This window comes from Rhinopithecus bieti, unplaced genomic scaffold (assembly GCF_001698545.2).
Source record: "Rhinopithecus bieti isolate Rb0 unplaced genomic scaffold, ASM169854v2 scaffold_6935, whole genome shotgun sequence".
NCBI lineage: Eukaryota > Metazoa > Chordata > Mammalia > Primates > Cercopithecidae > Rhinopithecus > Rhinopithecus bieti.
This window is the reverse complement of record NW_016805255.1, coordinates 1,633,643-1,649,410: the sequence shown is the minus strand read 5'-3', so window position 1 is coordinate 1,649,410 and position 15,768 is coordinate 1,633,643. Positions and strand designations below refer to the sequence as shown.

Sequence of the window (15,768 nt, the reverse complement as noted above, 5' to 3'; positions counted from 1 at the left end):
ACTCCACCTGCCTTGGCCTCCCAAAGTGCTGGGATTACAGGCATGAGCCACCCACTAAATTTATTTTTAAAACTAATTGCACTATGATGTATTCTACAGACTTATTGCTATTCCTACCAATAGAGGCAGCAAGCGTCTAGCCAAGTGCTGCCCTGAGCCACTGGCGGTAGCTGCCTGGAGTATATACTGTGCTGTGAGCAACCTGAGAATGACACTGTGAGTTACTGATTTCTGCCAAGGGCAGGTGATAGGAGCTTGGCAATGGGTGTGCCAGTGGTGCCATTTTGCCTTATCTTTCCTTGTGGTGATGAAAAGAATGTATCTCTAAAAGTGGAAGCTGTGGTTAGTAATCCCTTTAGAAAGTAGACTTACAATGCATTTATTTAAGTCTATGACCGTTTACTGGGGCCTGACACATGCTGTCGGTGCTGGGAAGACAAAGCTGAATTCCACCTAGCCTGGCCCTTCACAGGCTCACAGGCTTAGGGCAACAGCCTTGTTCAGTAGGGCACCTTCCTGAGATTTCAGCAACTTGTACAGAATGAGAAACTGAAAATCATGTAGGTGGATTTCAACTCTCTAGGGCAGCGGTCCCCCATCTTTTTGGCACCAGGGATCAGTTTCGTGGAAGACAATTATCCCACGGACCAGGGAAGGGCAGGAGGATGGCTTTGGAATGAAATTGTTCCACCTCAGACCATCAGGAATTAGGCAGATTCTCATAAGGAGAGTGCAACCCAGATCCGTCACATGCGCAGTTCACAGTGGGGCTCACACTCCTGCTGATCTGACAGGAGGTGGAGTTCAGGTGGTGATGTTTGCTCGCCTGCTACTTACCTCCTGCTGTGTGGCTGGGTTCCCAACAGGCCATGGTCTGGTACCAGCTCACAGCCCGAGGGGATGGGGACCCCTGCTCTAGAGCATTCGTGCTGGTTGTCTAAACTGTTTTAACTTAAATAAAACTAAATTAATACCTTTTCAGTTACTCAACTTTCAAGGTGATTTTGGGTCTATAAAGGAATCTAAATATCACCTATATTTTTACTCTTGATTTAAGAAAATAAAGGCAAACAAATTCAGACATACAATTTGTTCTCAATAATTGTATAATTTCCTCATATCTACACCTCCAACTCCAAACCTGAATGTTCTCCCAGGCCAGGGAGATCACTGGAGCACACTGGCTTTTGCTCCCAAGTATAAGAAACCAGTCTGCAAGCTTGTGGCTTGGCTGGCTGATGGAAAACCTGAGAGTTGACCAAGAGGAAAGCAAGCAGGCCGGCAGGCCATGTTATGTGCCTACAGGCAATGTTCTACAGCCCCACCGGGGCAAATCGTTGACATCTGTGGCCCTATGTCATCAGAGTTCCAAAGTGCCAGCCTACCAGGGGCAAATGTGTCATCTCATTAGCTGACAGGTTCCTATCATGTTTATTTTTGTTTGATAAATGCAGATACCAGCTCTGGATGGAACATCTATTTCTGTCCTTCATGCTGAAGCCTGTTTTCTTAGTCTCTGGTAATGGGTTATTTCCCAGTAATTCATGATGCCCCGTGTGCTGAATCATTTATGTCTGCATGTCTTACGTGTCAGGCCACAAGGATCCTGAGTGCAGTTCTTCTGCCCAGACCACCAGCTGATAGAATGTCGGGTGACAGCCCAGTGTCCCAGGCTTGCTCTGTTCTCTCTTGCTCCCTGTCAGCTGGGACTTTACTTCTTCTCTCTGTCAGAGATTGCAGTGGCCTGTCTCATCACACCCGTACAGAGCGACTGACAGGTGTGACAGATGTCAGTGAGGAGCACAGGGTCTGAGATGACACAGCTGGGAGTTGCTAATTTGCTGAGCGGACTAGCAGTGGCCTGCCTTGTGTGAAGAAGCACGGGGAAATGGCAGTTAGGAGGCCAGGCCTCTGGTTGTGCCTTTCCCACTAGGTGACTGTGAAAACCTGAGGCGGCGGCCGGGCGCGGTGGCTCAAGCCTGTAATCCCAGCACTTTGGGAGGCTGAGACGGGCGGATCACGAGGTCAGGAGATCAAGACCATCCTGGCTAACATGGTGAAACCCCGTCTCTACTAAAAAAAAAATGCAAAAAACTAGCCGGGCGAGGTGGCGGCCGCCTGTAGTCCCAGCTACTCGGGAGGCTGAGGCAGGAGAATGGCGTGAACCCAGGAGGCGGAGCTTGCAGTGAGCTGAGATCTGGCCACTGCACTCCAGCCCGGTGACAGAGCGAGACTCTGTCTCTAAAAAAAAAAAAAAAAAAAAAAAAAGAGAACACCTGAGGCGGCAGCCAAATCTTTCTCTGAGCTGTGTCTTCATGTGCTGAGTGAAGGGCCGGACCACACTCTCTTCTGCGACTCCTGGTGTACGTGGGCGGGGAGCCCTGCCTGCCCCTGACAGCGAGTGAGGCGCTTAACTTAGGCGGTTGTGCAGAGTGACGGCACTTTGGGAGGTGAAGTTTGCAAGGCATTCCTGCGAATGTGGTTTGATCTCATAAGATGCTTATTATGCAAACTGTGTTTGCACGCAGTACATGGGCTCCAGGTGGGAGGGAAGTGAAGAACAGATTGTGTAGCAGGCCTTGTACGGGGCATTGCTACAGTGGGGTTGTTTTGGGGAGAACATCTTGCTTTCCTTAGCGATGGCCAGAGGAACAGAATCGGAGTGAGCCCAGGTTGCCTTCATGAGCTGAGGGTCTGTGTTTGTGACATTCTTGGAAGCAGCATGAAGCAATCAGTAATGAGGATGGGGCTTTCTTTGTAGAAACACCAGCATTTGTCCCCTGTGCCTTCGGCTACCTCTCATGGTGGGGTGATGGGGTGACAGATGATGACAATACTGGGCTGGCCTAAGACTGGAACAGAAGGAACCACAGGTTCTGTCACCACCCCTTGTCCAGAAACCTTCCAGACATTCTGCAGTCCCTTGTTCCACAGTGTGGATTTTTGGAGGAGGATTTTGGATTTGGAGGAGGTCACCACACAGGTCCCATCTTTAAGAACAAGTTCTCCAATGACTGTTCTTTGCCTCCTGGACATTGGGAGGGGTGCGTCCAGGCACATGGAGCAACCGAGCTGTCCAAGGCCACAGAGCAACCAAGCTGCCCAAGGCCACACAGCAAGTCAGCATGGGTGCCTGGAACCTCTGTCCCCAGAACACAGCTTCCCTTCTGGGCTCCAGTGGAGGGAGACTGGCCCCATGAGGCGCAAGGTGCCATGATTCTGCCCAGCAGCCTGTGCGGAGCCTCCTGACTCCGGCTAGGGCACAACCCTCGGGTTTCACTCTGGTGTTCCCACAGAGCCATGTCCACCTGGAAGGAACTGTGAAAAATCATCAGGGTGGCAACATGAGCTGCAGCTGCAGTTTCCTGTTTTGATTTTGATCAGGGATCAATGTAATCCATGATGGCTATTGGGTTCTATATAGCCTCACTTTGGGATATTAAGCGAGAAAAGCATGTATATGTGGCAGGTGCCACTTACAGAAGTTTACCCGGAACCACACACAGCAAAGGGAAGATTCTGAAGTTACCTAACTCATTTCTGAGCATTGTAAACAACCGATCTAAGTAATTTGAGTGCTCAGTTGGGCTTTGGGGCTATAATTGGTTGACTGCCTTTGCAGCTGAAAAGAACTTACCAGTAGCAAACTTGTCTCGTGGAATTATTTCTTTTTTTTTTTTTTTTTTTAGACAGAGTCTCACTCAGTCACCCAGGTTGGAGTGCAGTGGCATAATCTCAGCTCACTGTAACCTCTGCCTCCTGGGTTCAAGCGATTTTTGTGCCTCAGCCACCTGAGTAGCTGGGAATTACAGGCATATGCCACCATGCCTGACTAATTTTTGTATTTTTAGTAGAGATGTGGTTTCTCCATGTTGGCCAGGCTGGTCTCGAATTCCTGACCTCAGGTAATCCGCCTGCCTTGGCTTCCCAAAGTGCTGAGATTCCAGGCATGAGCCACCACACCCGGCCCGTTGTGGAGTTATTTCAACAGACGAGATGTTCAAAATGTTCCATGAGGAAAAGCACATTGTCATGTTTTTAAATCCCCACGAGTGAGTGAGGGCTCCTCTTAGAGGGGTGGTGGGCTAAGCGGCACATCGTGTGTGGGATCCTCTAGCCTGTGTCCTGGCAGGCCCAGAGAGACTCCAGTTCTGTATCTCGGTCCCAGGCCAGTTCAGCAGTGGGCCTGTTCCCATCCTGGTGTCAGAGCTCAGCCACTGTGGTCCCTGTGTGTGGGTCATGCAATGGGTGCATTAGAGGTAGTGGAGCCCAGAAGGGAAGCTGTGTTCTGGGGACAGAGGTTCCAGGCACCCATGCTGACTTGCTCTGTGGCCTTGGGCGGCTTGGTTGCTCTCAGGTTCTACAGCGATAGCTTCTCCTCCAGCCTCTGTCACTGAGATGATGTGTCAAGTTCTACAGCGATAGCTTCTCCTCCAGCCTCTGTCACTGAGATGATGTGGAGACAAACAAGGGAACCGGTGCAAAAGTACTTTGTGAAAATGACAGACATTGCCCCTCATAGACACGAGATCTTGTTCCCAGCAGTGGAGAAGGCAGGTCCTGACATCGAGAGTTCCTTCTGTGTGCCAGGCACTGTATAGAAACTTACCCATAGGATCTGTTTCAATTCTCACCATCGCTTAGGCATGAGGTTTCCAAGTTAGGAAACTGAGCCTCAGAGAGGGGAAGTAACTTAACTCCAAATCCTGGGCCCCAAATCCCAGTCTTTTTACATCACACTGCCTTGTCTCTAAAAGAAACCATTGGAGCTTCTTCTAATTCTGAACAAAATGCATGCGAAGTCAGAAAACTTAGGAAGCGTGAAAAAGCACGAGACAGTTGAAAATGAACATCGTTCCATGACCCAGAGACGACGTCAGTTCGCATCATTTTGTGATCCTTCCTTTATTTATTCTATGCACTAAGAGCTTCATAAAAATAAAAACGGGTTCTTACTGCAGACATCATTTTGCACACGTGGCACTCATCAAAGGAAGGGCCACAGGCAGCATCGTCAGCATCACCTGGGAGCTTGTTAGACATGCAAGCGTCTTGGGCTGCAGCCCAGGCTTACTGAAGCAGAATCCGTGCTGAGCAAGCTCTTCAAATGATGGGGATACAGCCTCACTTTTATTTTATTTATTTTTAATTTTTTTACTCCAGGGATACAAGTGCAGGTTTTTTGCATGGATGTATTTTATAATATAATGGTGAGGTTTGGGCTTCTAGTGTACCCATCACCCAAACAGTCAACATTGTACCAAATAAATAATTTTTCCACCCTCCCCCTTTTGGAGTCCCCATTGTCTAATGCTTCCATCTTTATGTCCATGTGTACCCCTTGTTTAGTTCACACTTATAAGTGAGAACATGTGATCTTTTCTTTTCTTTTCTTTTTGAGACAGAGTCTTACTCTGTCACCCAGACTGGAGTGCAGTGGTGCGATCTTGGCTCACTGCAACCTCCGCCTCCAAGGTTCAAGCAATTCTCTTGCCTCAGCCTCCCTAGTAGCTGGGATTACAGGCATGTGCCACCACACCAAGCTAATTTTTGTATTTTTAGTAGAGATGGTGTTGGCCAGGCTGGTCTTGAACTCCTGACCTCAAGTGATCCGCCCACCTCGGCCTCCCAAAGTGCTGGGATTCCAGGCATGAGCCACCGCATCTGGCCTGGTATTTGATTTTCTGATTCTGAGTTGTTTCACTTAGGATCATGCCCCCAGCTCCATCTGTGTTGCTGGAAAGGACATTATTTCATTTCCTTTTTTACGGCTGTGTAGTATTCCCATGGTGTACATCCCCAGCTCGTCATTGTGGTTTGCTGGAAAGGACATGATTTCATTCCTTTTTTACGGCTGTTAGTATTCCCCCATGGTGTGATCATGCCCCCAAGCTCCGTTCTGTGTTGCTGAAACGGAACCATGATTTCATCCTTTTTTAACGGCTGTGTAGTATATGTTCCATGCGCTGTACATGCCCCAGCTCCGGTCTGTGTGCCTGGAAAGGACATGGATTTCATTCCTTTTTTAGAGTCTGTGTAGTATTCCATGGTGTACATTGCCCCCAGCTCCGTCTGTGTTTGCTGGAAGGACATGATTTCACTCCTTTTTTACGGCTGTGTTAGTTTCCATGGTGTACATGCCCCCCAGCTCCGTCTTGGTGGTTGCTGGAAAGGACACGATTTTCAATTGTCCTTTTTATGGGCTGTGGTAGTATTCCATGGTGTACATGCCCCCCAGCTCCCGTCCTGTGCTTGCTGGAAAGACACGATTTCACTCCTTTTTTACGGCTGTTGTAGTATTCCATGGTGTACATGCCCCCAGCCTCCGTCTGTGTGCTGAAAGGACATTGATTTCATTCCTTTTTTACCCTTTTTTACAGCTGTGTAGTATTCCATGGTGTACACGCACCACCTTTTCTTTATCCAGTCATTTGCTGATGGATACTCAGATTGATTCCCTGACTTTGCTATTGGATACTCTTGGGAGTCTGTCAGAGCTGATTCTGCCCCCATTGCAGTGTATGTTGGTATCGTCCCACATCACTGAATATTTTCCTGTATCATGATTTCTAGTGACTGGATAACATCCCTCATATGACTGTGTCCTGCTGCTGTGTCTGGTCTCCTGCCTATGTCTCCTACTGGTGGGCCTTTAGGATGTTTCCAGGACACTGTTATAAGAATGCAGGATTATCTCCTTGGGACAAATTCCCCAGAAGTGAAATTACTAGAGCAGCAGGTTTTGATACATGCTGCCACATTCCAGCCCAGAAAGGATATAGCTTTCTTGGTCACTCAGACTCTTGGCCAGGGTTTCTTGGGAGGCAGCTGCCATCATGGGGAAGAGCTCACACTTGCGAGGGCACAGACCTTGATTTCAGGGTCGGATATTCCACTGACTGCCTCAGTCATCTTGGACTGGTTGCTTAGCTGCTCAGACCCTCTATTTCCTCACCTGCAAAAAAAAGCGATGGACCATTTAACTCATAGCTAGTTGTGAGCCTTGAATGAGACCTGAGATGTGCTTAACAAATGTTCATTTCCTTCCCTCTGAATGAAATGAGCCTAGGGCCTAAGGAGGGCCTATCACAAAGTCCTTAGATGTCCTTGCATAAGGTATTTTCTGTTGCGGTTTATAAATTCGATTTTAATAGATACACATGGGTGTCACTGACCTTTTCATCTGGTTCTCTGATGTCTCAGGGAACGTATGGCTTGGGCACAGCAAAGAAGGGCAAAGAAAGAAAACTCCTGACATTTTCTGCTCCTGAAATTTGAGCAGAGAGGTAACGTGTGCACCGTGCTGTGGCGAGCACGCTGGGAGGCAGTGGAGGGGCAGCGAGAGGAGGTGTCAAGGCCTGCAGGTGTGTTGCTACCCCTGCTCTTCAGCCAATCTCTTGGTCCCTGGGCATTCACGCGATGTGGCAGCGCCTCCCTTTGGGGGCTTTGTCTCAGTGTGGAGTGGTGTCTTGTTGGGGCATTGGGCCACTCTGTGCCGGGCATGACCTGCATGCTGGGCTTCCGTGGAGACAGAGTACTGAAGAGGCTCCTGAGGGGGCCTGCTGCTGACAGGGGGCAGGTCACATGCCCAGAGCAGGGGAAAGCTAGTGGCAGAGGCAAGCTGCAGGCTCAGTCCGGCTCACTGAGCGGGGTGGAATTGCCACCATGGGCCTTGTGGGCTTTGGCTGCTCGTGCTGCTGGGCAGAGACAGTCTTTAGAGACTTCAAGGGCCCAGTCCCTGTCCCTTTAGTAAATCCACTCTGCTGCAGGGGCCCCTGCACCACCTCCCAGGACACAGGGGACTCTCCACCAGCTATCTGGTCCTCTCCCTGGGAGAAGGCCACGTTGTTGGCAGGAGCACAGTGGGCTGCAGACTCTAATTGCACAAAGGGCAAATGTATGTAAAGTACCTTCAGCGCGCTGCGTGATTATCATCTGAGCTCTCCTGTGAACTCACTGCTTTCTTCTGTCGTCATCAAATGTGTTTGTTGTGCTTTATTATTTAAACTGTAGGCCATTTGAGTAGAATTCTACGTAGAGTTGCCATTTGGAAAACAGAAAGCAAACTAGGACTTCTTCAGAACCATCTTCAGAAGTCGCCCTTGCTGCTGCCTGTTCCTGGGTTTTAGTAACATAGAATCACACCTGCCACCCAGAGCCCTCTGTCAACATTCCAGATATTGCCTGGAAACTGCTGACTGTACCGGTTGCAGTTGGCAGCCATCAGACTTGGGAGGAACTTGAGTCAGGTGGCATTGTGATGCCGCTTGCAGGAGTCTATTATTTTAAAGTGGCAGCTGCAGGTAATCAGAGAGGAGCTACTAGGGCAAGTGGCTTTGTCACGTGGGGCGGCTGGGGAGCCGGCTGGGCAGGTTCAGTGGGTGATTTCTTTTGGGAAGGCGTGGCCCCTGCACCTGCCAGGTGTGGGCTCCAAGGGGAGGGCTGGAAATCCCATCAGTGGGACAATGAGTGGGGCAAGCAGGTCCCTGGTATAGGAGCATTGGGAAGGCCCCAGGAAAGCAGTTAACAAAGCATATCAAGGACCTGAGGTAACACGATGAGCCTTTAAGGAAAAGTGAAAAGAAAACAAACTGAGGAGCAAGTGTGCAGGGCAGAGACGAGCGTGCCTCCCACACGGTCCCTCGCACTGAGATAGCAAGTGGACATCAAGGCGAGGCAGGAGGGGCCGTGTGGTTTTGGTGCTGGAATGAGAGAGGAGAGCCCTGGGCCTGGGTGTGTCTGGCTCGGAAGCTGTTTCTGATTTTCTCAGCATTCTTCTTTCTTCCTGAGCCCTGCCCTTCCTCAGATGGGGAATGCAGCCTCACCTGCCGTTGCCCTTTGCCTGCTGCCATGGTGAGCACAATCAACAAAGCCCAAGCAACTCAGCGGGGATGCCAATCACAGGGAGGCAAGTCCAGCTCCCTACAGAGCCAGGCCACCCCCATCCCGGCCTTCAGGGCTTGGAGTGGAAGGCGGAAGTGCATGCGTTTCTTAGACGGCCTTTTCTGTTGTGTGCCTGTGCACCCGCCCAAGGAGCTCACGGGGCACAGGAGGGCTGGGCTTGGCAGAAGCCCCACTTCCTCCTGGCCCGTGGGTGCTTCTGTGAGAGATGGGGACAAGGGCTCTTGATCAGCAACCAGTGGTGACCTGTGGGCCCTAGACCACTCAGAGGACAGGGAGGCCCACTCTTCTCCCTGCTGCTAGCTTCCAGGAGGATGAGAGAGCTGGATGCTCACAACACACTCAGGAGGATGGCTGCCTTTTACCAGTGCGTCAGGCCTGACCCCAGGTGGGCCCTCTGAGAGCAAAAAGGTGGTGGGGGAGAGACGCGAGGGAGGGGAGGCCAGGCCGTGACCACCAGGGCATGGGTGACCACCATCCCCTGAGGCCTATGGATAAACCTGCAGCGTCTGTTACCTTATGTTCTAGAATGTTTATGACCTCCTTCCTTACATACTTTTTATCTCCTTGAGTTGTGTAAATTCTGGAGCAAAATAAGGATTTTCTTTGTTTCCTTTATGACACACACACATATTCATAAAGAGAAAGGGAGAGGGAAAGGGAAGGAGGGCTGGGTGAGCAGAGTGTGCCATTCTTACCATACCGCGCTTACAGTTGGGATCTCCATGGCATAGTTGATATTCTTTGAGTGAAGGGAAGGCAGCAGAGGTCAAAGTTTACAGATAATTGTAATTATGCCACTACCTAAAGCTCAGCACCAAAGGACTTGTGCTCAACTGATAGCCACAGCCTTGGAAGACGCTCTGCATGAGCTCCTGCACAGCCAAAGCCGGAGCCCTGCACAGAGACATCTTGTCCTGCTGTAGGTGACCCTATCCCTGGAAGGTGTTTGGCTCTCAGTGCATTTAAAAAAAAAAAAATTTTTTTTTTAAATTTTTTTATTTTTTTGAGACGGAGTCTCGCTCTGTCGCCCAGGCTGGAGTGCAGTGGCGCGATCTCCTCTCACTGAAAGTTCCGCCGCCTCCCGGGTTCACGCCATTCTCCTGCCTCAGCCTCCCGAGAAGCTGGGACCACAGGCGCCCGCCACCACGCCCGGCTAATTTTTTTTTTTTTGTATTTTTAGTAGAGACGGGGTATCACCGTGTTTGCTAGGATGGTCTCGATCTCCTGACCTCGTGATCCGCCCACCTCGGCCTCCTAAAGAGCTGGGATTATAGGCGTGAGGCATCGCACCCGGCCTCTCAGTGCATTTTGACTCTGTGCACAGTGGTGCAGAGGGAAGTAGAGCTATGGCTTGATTAAAATTCATTTGCTTAGCATAAATAAACAGATTTGTGTTTCTTGTACCCCACATGGAAAATTCCCAGCCGGGCAGTCTCCGTCAGTACAGGTGATTGTTACATCCGCACATCACTTGAGCTGGGTGAAAGGTTTTGGGACATTGTTGTTCCTTCTTTGGAAAGACCCACCCACTGCCTGGCAGCAGGGGTTGGAGGGTGCTCGGGGCGTTGGCGCAGACAGTCCATCCTCAAAGCCTCACTTTCTTTTGTTGCAAACGAGTAGTCACCCAACAACTCAAAGATTCCTTGTGAGGACAGGGCCTTGTGCTGGGTAAAGCCCTGTGCATGTAAGTCATCAGCATTGTTATGGTTTCATAAAACTCTTTTTACTAATAATGAAACCTCATTGCCGGATTCCGCCCGTTTTGTATGGGCCAGGACGGAGTGGTGATGTTATGTCTTGGTAATAGGCTTTGGAGCATTATTTCCCACTGAAAAACAAAAACCAAAACAAATTCAGCTCCGCCTCTGCTGTGCTGCAGGAATGTCAGTCACAAATGTAGGGGTCCTAGATAAATTAAGCATTATTTTGGGGATATATGCATACAAAAATGGAGTATATTACCTTAATAAACTCGTGAAGTTAAAAATAAGCCAGCTCTTGCAAAACTGTGCCCAGGGCTTCGGTGTCCTGTTCGTCACATATGTGCGCAGCAGTCAGCACGCGTTATAGCTCTCACTCAGAGACCGAACGTTGCCAAGTTAGATGGTCTCTTTGTAAGACACTCCCCAGCGTTAGAGTGAATTTATATTGTGTCTTACCAAGAATTATGCAAATAGAATTTCTAAAATAAGGTTTTGAAGTCTGATGCTTAGCTATTTTTGAAATAATGGTTTTGCAAAAGTCTCTGATAGTTTTTTTTTCACTCTAATAACCTGAAAATGTCTAAACTAATGTTTTTCAAATCTCATATGAAAACAGTCACTTCTGAATGAATGTGAAAACAGGTTGCTCTTATGAAAGCTGTCATGCATTGCAGTCTAAGACACGAATTGTATTCAGGGGTGTTCGTGCAGGCTTAGGTGGCCCATGTGAACATAGGCTCATGTGTGCATATATATGAGTATACACGGTGTTGGATAGCTGTATGCATGCCGAGCTAAGTTACTTAATTTGTCCATTTATAGGGACTCTGAATACCACTAAATCAACTGTTATTTAGGTAGTTTCTAAAAAATAGTGTAGTTTATATAAGATACTATTTATATGCTTATAAACTATGCTGTTTATCTCATGGCTGACTGAGTGTTGGAATGAAGCTATGGTATTTTCTTGCAAAGAAGCAGCCCAGCAAGTTGTGGCCTGCCGTTCTCTCTGGATGCCCTCACTGTCCCTGCCCTGCCCACGGCCGAGGGGAAGCCTGGGGAAGTAAACCAGGACGCTCAGCAGGGAGCTCCTCTGCTTCTATATTCCTTTACTCCCAAACCGAGGGGTCTGCAAAGCCCAGCAGACTTCAGCTCTTTGTGGCTGTAGGGTAGATGGTGTTTATAGGAAGACACGAGGCAAGAAGAACCCAGGCTAAAGAAATGTGACATTGTCTACCTGAGCCATAGATTTTGAAGAAAGTCTGTCCTTGAGGCATTAATGTGCCGGGTGATCATTAAGAAGGGATTCTTTCTGCTGGGCGCGGTGGTTCACGCCTGTCATCCCAGCACTTTGGGAGACCAAGGCGGGGGATCACCTGAGGTCAGGAGTTCAAGATCAGCCTGGCCAACAGGGTGAAACCCCATCTCTACTAAACACACACACACACACACACACACACACACACACACACAAAATTAGCCTGTCGTGGTGGTGCGTGCCTATAATCCCAGGTACTCGGAAGGCTGAGGCAGGAGAATCACTTGAACCCAGGAGGAGGAGGTTGCAGTGAGCCGAGATCATGCCGTTGTACTCCAGCCTAGGCAACGAGAGTGAAACTCCATCTCAAAAAAAAAAAAAAAAGAAGAAGAAGAAGAAGTGATTCTTTCATCTAGCAGGTGTTACTGCTAAGTGCCTCAGGATCGTTTGCTCATTCATTCATTCATTTAATAATATTTATTGTAGCAGTTCTATGCTGGTGACATGTTATCTGTCCTCATGGAGTTAGTCTTCCAGTTTCTCATGGAGTTAGTCTTCCAGTTTTACCTACTTAGCAAGAAAGAGGCTTTCTCTAGGCCAAGCCTTACTTTAGTTTTTAAAAATCAGACAAACATTAACTACAGGACAATAAGAGACTTCAAATCTGACCAGCCAAGTTCCTTTACTCGCCCTTCTTGCTTTACTTAGAGCTCTGTCATTTAGCATCTAAATATTCTCTGATTTCAGCCCTTTGATTATGAGATTTCTTTGCTTGCCTTCCTCTCTTATGTCAGAGCAGATCTGTCTCTCTGTCCTCACTGTCCTTTCTGACAAGTGGACAGAGAAGGTTTTGCACACAAGTGCAAAAGAGAAGTCGGTGGTGGGTGCCTGTAATCCCAGCTGCCCAGGAGGCTGAGGCAGGAGAATCACTTGAACCCAGGAGACGGAGGTTGTAGTGAGCTGAGGTTGCGCCATTGCACTCTAGCCTGGGCAATAAGAGCGAAACTCCATCTCAAAAAAAAAAAAAAAAAAAAAAAAAAAAGAGCAGAAAGTCCTCTGACACCTTCAGGGAGAAAGGGTTGACTGCAGTGAGGTCCCGTCTTGATGCCCTGCCTCTTTGGGGTGGGTCCAGCTGTCAAGTTCCTCTGCTTTTGAGGATAATAATATCATTAAGCAGCAAGCTGACACAATTTTTGAACAGAGATTTCTCACAGGAACTTTGCAAGCATTTCACATTCCATTTGCTTCAGTAATGTGAAACTTATTTTTCTAAAAAAAGGTACAGGCAGATCTTGGCATGACTCACTAGAGAACAATAGTTAAGTCATAATTTATTTTCATCTTTTTCCCCAGGAAAGGGAAAAATTGATTAAATGTATGGGGAATGTAACCAGGCGTGAATCTGTAAAGGAGAAATGGATTGAAGGATCACACAAACATGTATACGTGTAAAACACATAGGTTTTGTGAACAAAAGGCATAGTGTCTCCCACAGTATGTCACGGGAGGTCTTGACACATCCTGAAGGGAGAGATTGGTGTTGCTGGGGAAGTGGAATGAAAGCTGAAATCTGAAGGTTGAGTAGGAGTAAGACCAAAGTGGAATGTGAAGGCAGGGAACATCAAGTTCAAGCAGAGAGAACAACATCTGCAAAGGCCCCGAGCTGGAAGGAAACGGAGTGCCATTGGTGGAGGGAGAGCAGGGCTGAGGCATGCATTCTCCCGGTGTGCACAGGGCTTGGGTTGGAGTCCAACCCACCTCCTCCTCTTGTGGACGTTTGTATCTATCCACTATCCACGTTTGCGTTTTCCCCTATTCCTACCTGCATCTCCAGTCTTCTCCACGAGGTTGCATCCCTCTTCCTGTAACAGTTGTTTCAGTGTGAGTTTGCTGGAAACAAATTGTATCAACTTTCCTTTTCTGAAAATGTCTTTGTTGCATCCTTTTTCAGCAGCTTTGATAACGTATCCTTTACATATCATAAAGTTCCCCTGTTTAAACTGTTTAATCAGGCCAGGCACAGTGGTTCATGCCTGTAATCCTAGCACTTTGGGAGGCCGAGGCAGGTGGATCACCTGAGGTCAGGAGTTCAAAACCAGCTTGGCTAGCATGGTGAAACCCCGTCTCTACTAAAAATGCAAAAATTAGCCAGGCATGGTGGTGAGTGCCTGTAGTCCCAGCTACTCCGGAGGCTAGGGCAGGAGAATTGCTTGAACCTAGGAGGCGGAGGTTGCAGTGAGCCGAGATCGTGCCACTGGACTCCAACCTGGGTGATGGAGCGAGACTCCATCTCAAAAAAAAAAAAAAAAAGAAAGTGTACAATCAATGGTTTTTAAGAGTTGTGCATCAAGGAACACAATCTAATTTTAGAGCATTTCCATCTCCCCAGAAAGAAACCTTGTGTCCATTAGTTGTCACTCCCATTCTATCGGCGTTTCCCCCGCATCCCTCTCCCCACCTCTTTGCAACCACTAATCTACTCTATGTCTCATGGATTTGCCTAGTCTGGACGTTTTGTGTAAGTGGGATCATGCAGTATGTGGCCTTTTACCACAGTCATCTTTCACTTAGGTTAATGTGTTCAAGATTCATCCAGATTGTAGCATATATCATTACTTTATTCCTTTTTTCTTGATGGATAATTTTTCATTACATGTATGTAACATGTTTTTTATTCTATCTATCCAGAGATGGATATTTGGGTTATTTCTCCTTTTTGATTATTATATAAATAATGCTACGAACATTAGTGTACAGGTTTTTTTGTGCATGTTTTTTCATTTTTTAGTTGTGGTAAAATACACATAACATAAAATTTACCTTCTTAATAATTTTAAGTGGTATTAAGTGCATTCAGATTGTTGTGCAGTCATCATCACTATCCACCTCCAAAACTCTTTTTGTCTTGCAAAATGGAAACACTATACACATTAAAAAGTAACTTCCTAATCCCTTCTCCCTCAGCCCCTGGCAGCCACCATTTTACTTTCTGATGTTATGATTTTGACTACTCTGAGTACCTCATATAGGTGGAATCTGTTTTGAGACTAATAATTGCAGATGCTTCTTGACTTACAGTGGGGTTATGTCCTGATATACCCATCATAAGTTGAAAATGTCGTTAAGTTGAAAAGGTACAGCTGACTGGAGACTTGGTGCCACTGCCCAGCATTGCAAGAGATGGATGTTTTCTATTGACTGGGTATTACTTTTGCACCATTGTAAAGTCAAAAATCGTAAGTTGAACCATCATAAGTTGGTTTTAAAAGCCTGTACCTCTTTTTTAAAAAAAGTGCTAGTCTGTTAAATCACGTAAAATACAAAACAGTGGAGTTACAAACCATTTTTACAATAATAGTAGCTTGTATAATTCCCATGTATTTACCTTTATTGAGATCTTTATTTCTTTATATGCCTTCAAGTTAATATCTAGTGTCCTTTTACTTCAACCTGCAGGACTCTCTTTACCATTTCTTGCAGGGCAGCTCTAGTAGTAACAGACTCCTTCAGCTTTTATTTATTTGGGAATGTCTTAATTTCTCCCTCACTTTTCAAGGATACTTTTGCCAGATATAGGACTCATGCTTGACTTTTCTTTTTTTTTTTTCACACTTTGAACATATCAGCCTACTACCTTCTGGCTTCCAAAGTTTCTGATGAAAAATCTACTGATAATCTTATTGCGGATCTGTCATATGTCACAAATCACATCTCTCTTGTTGCTTTCAAGATTTTCTGTCTTTGGCTTTCAACAGTTTGATTATAATGTGTCTTGGTGTGGGCTTAAGTTCATCCTACTTTGATTTCATTGAGCTAAATGGATGTTTTATACACACACACACATAGACATATGTATGTTTAACATGTATATGTATAAACACATAAATGAATAAATGTATAAAT

The 15,768-nt window shown here is 47.1% G+C and overlaps 1 protein-coding gene across 1 annotated transcript in view; it reads left to right on the top strand.

Moving 5' to 3' along the window:
- The first annotated feature begins 8,389 nt into the window (after nt 1-8,389).
- Nucleotides 8,390-15,768, top strand: part of CRACDL (CRACD like) — a 76,713-nt gene continuing 69,334 nt past the window's right edge. Inside the window, 2 exon segments of the mRNA XM_017871882.1 lie at nt 8,390-8,853; nt 9,205-9,289. Of these exon segments, the coding sequence (XP_017727371.1) occupies nt 8,814-8,853; nt 9,205-9,289 (125 nt within the window). The 5' untranslated portion in view covers nt 8,390-8,813.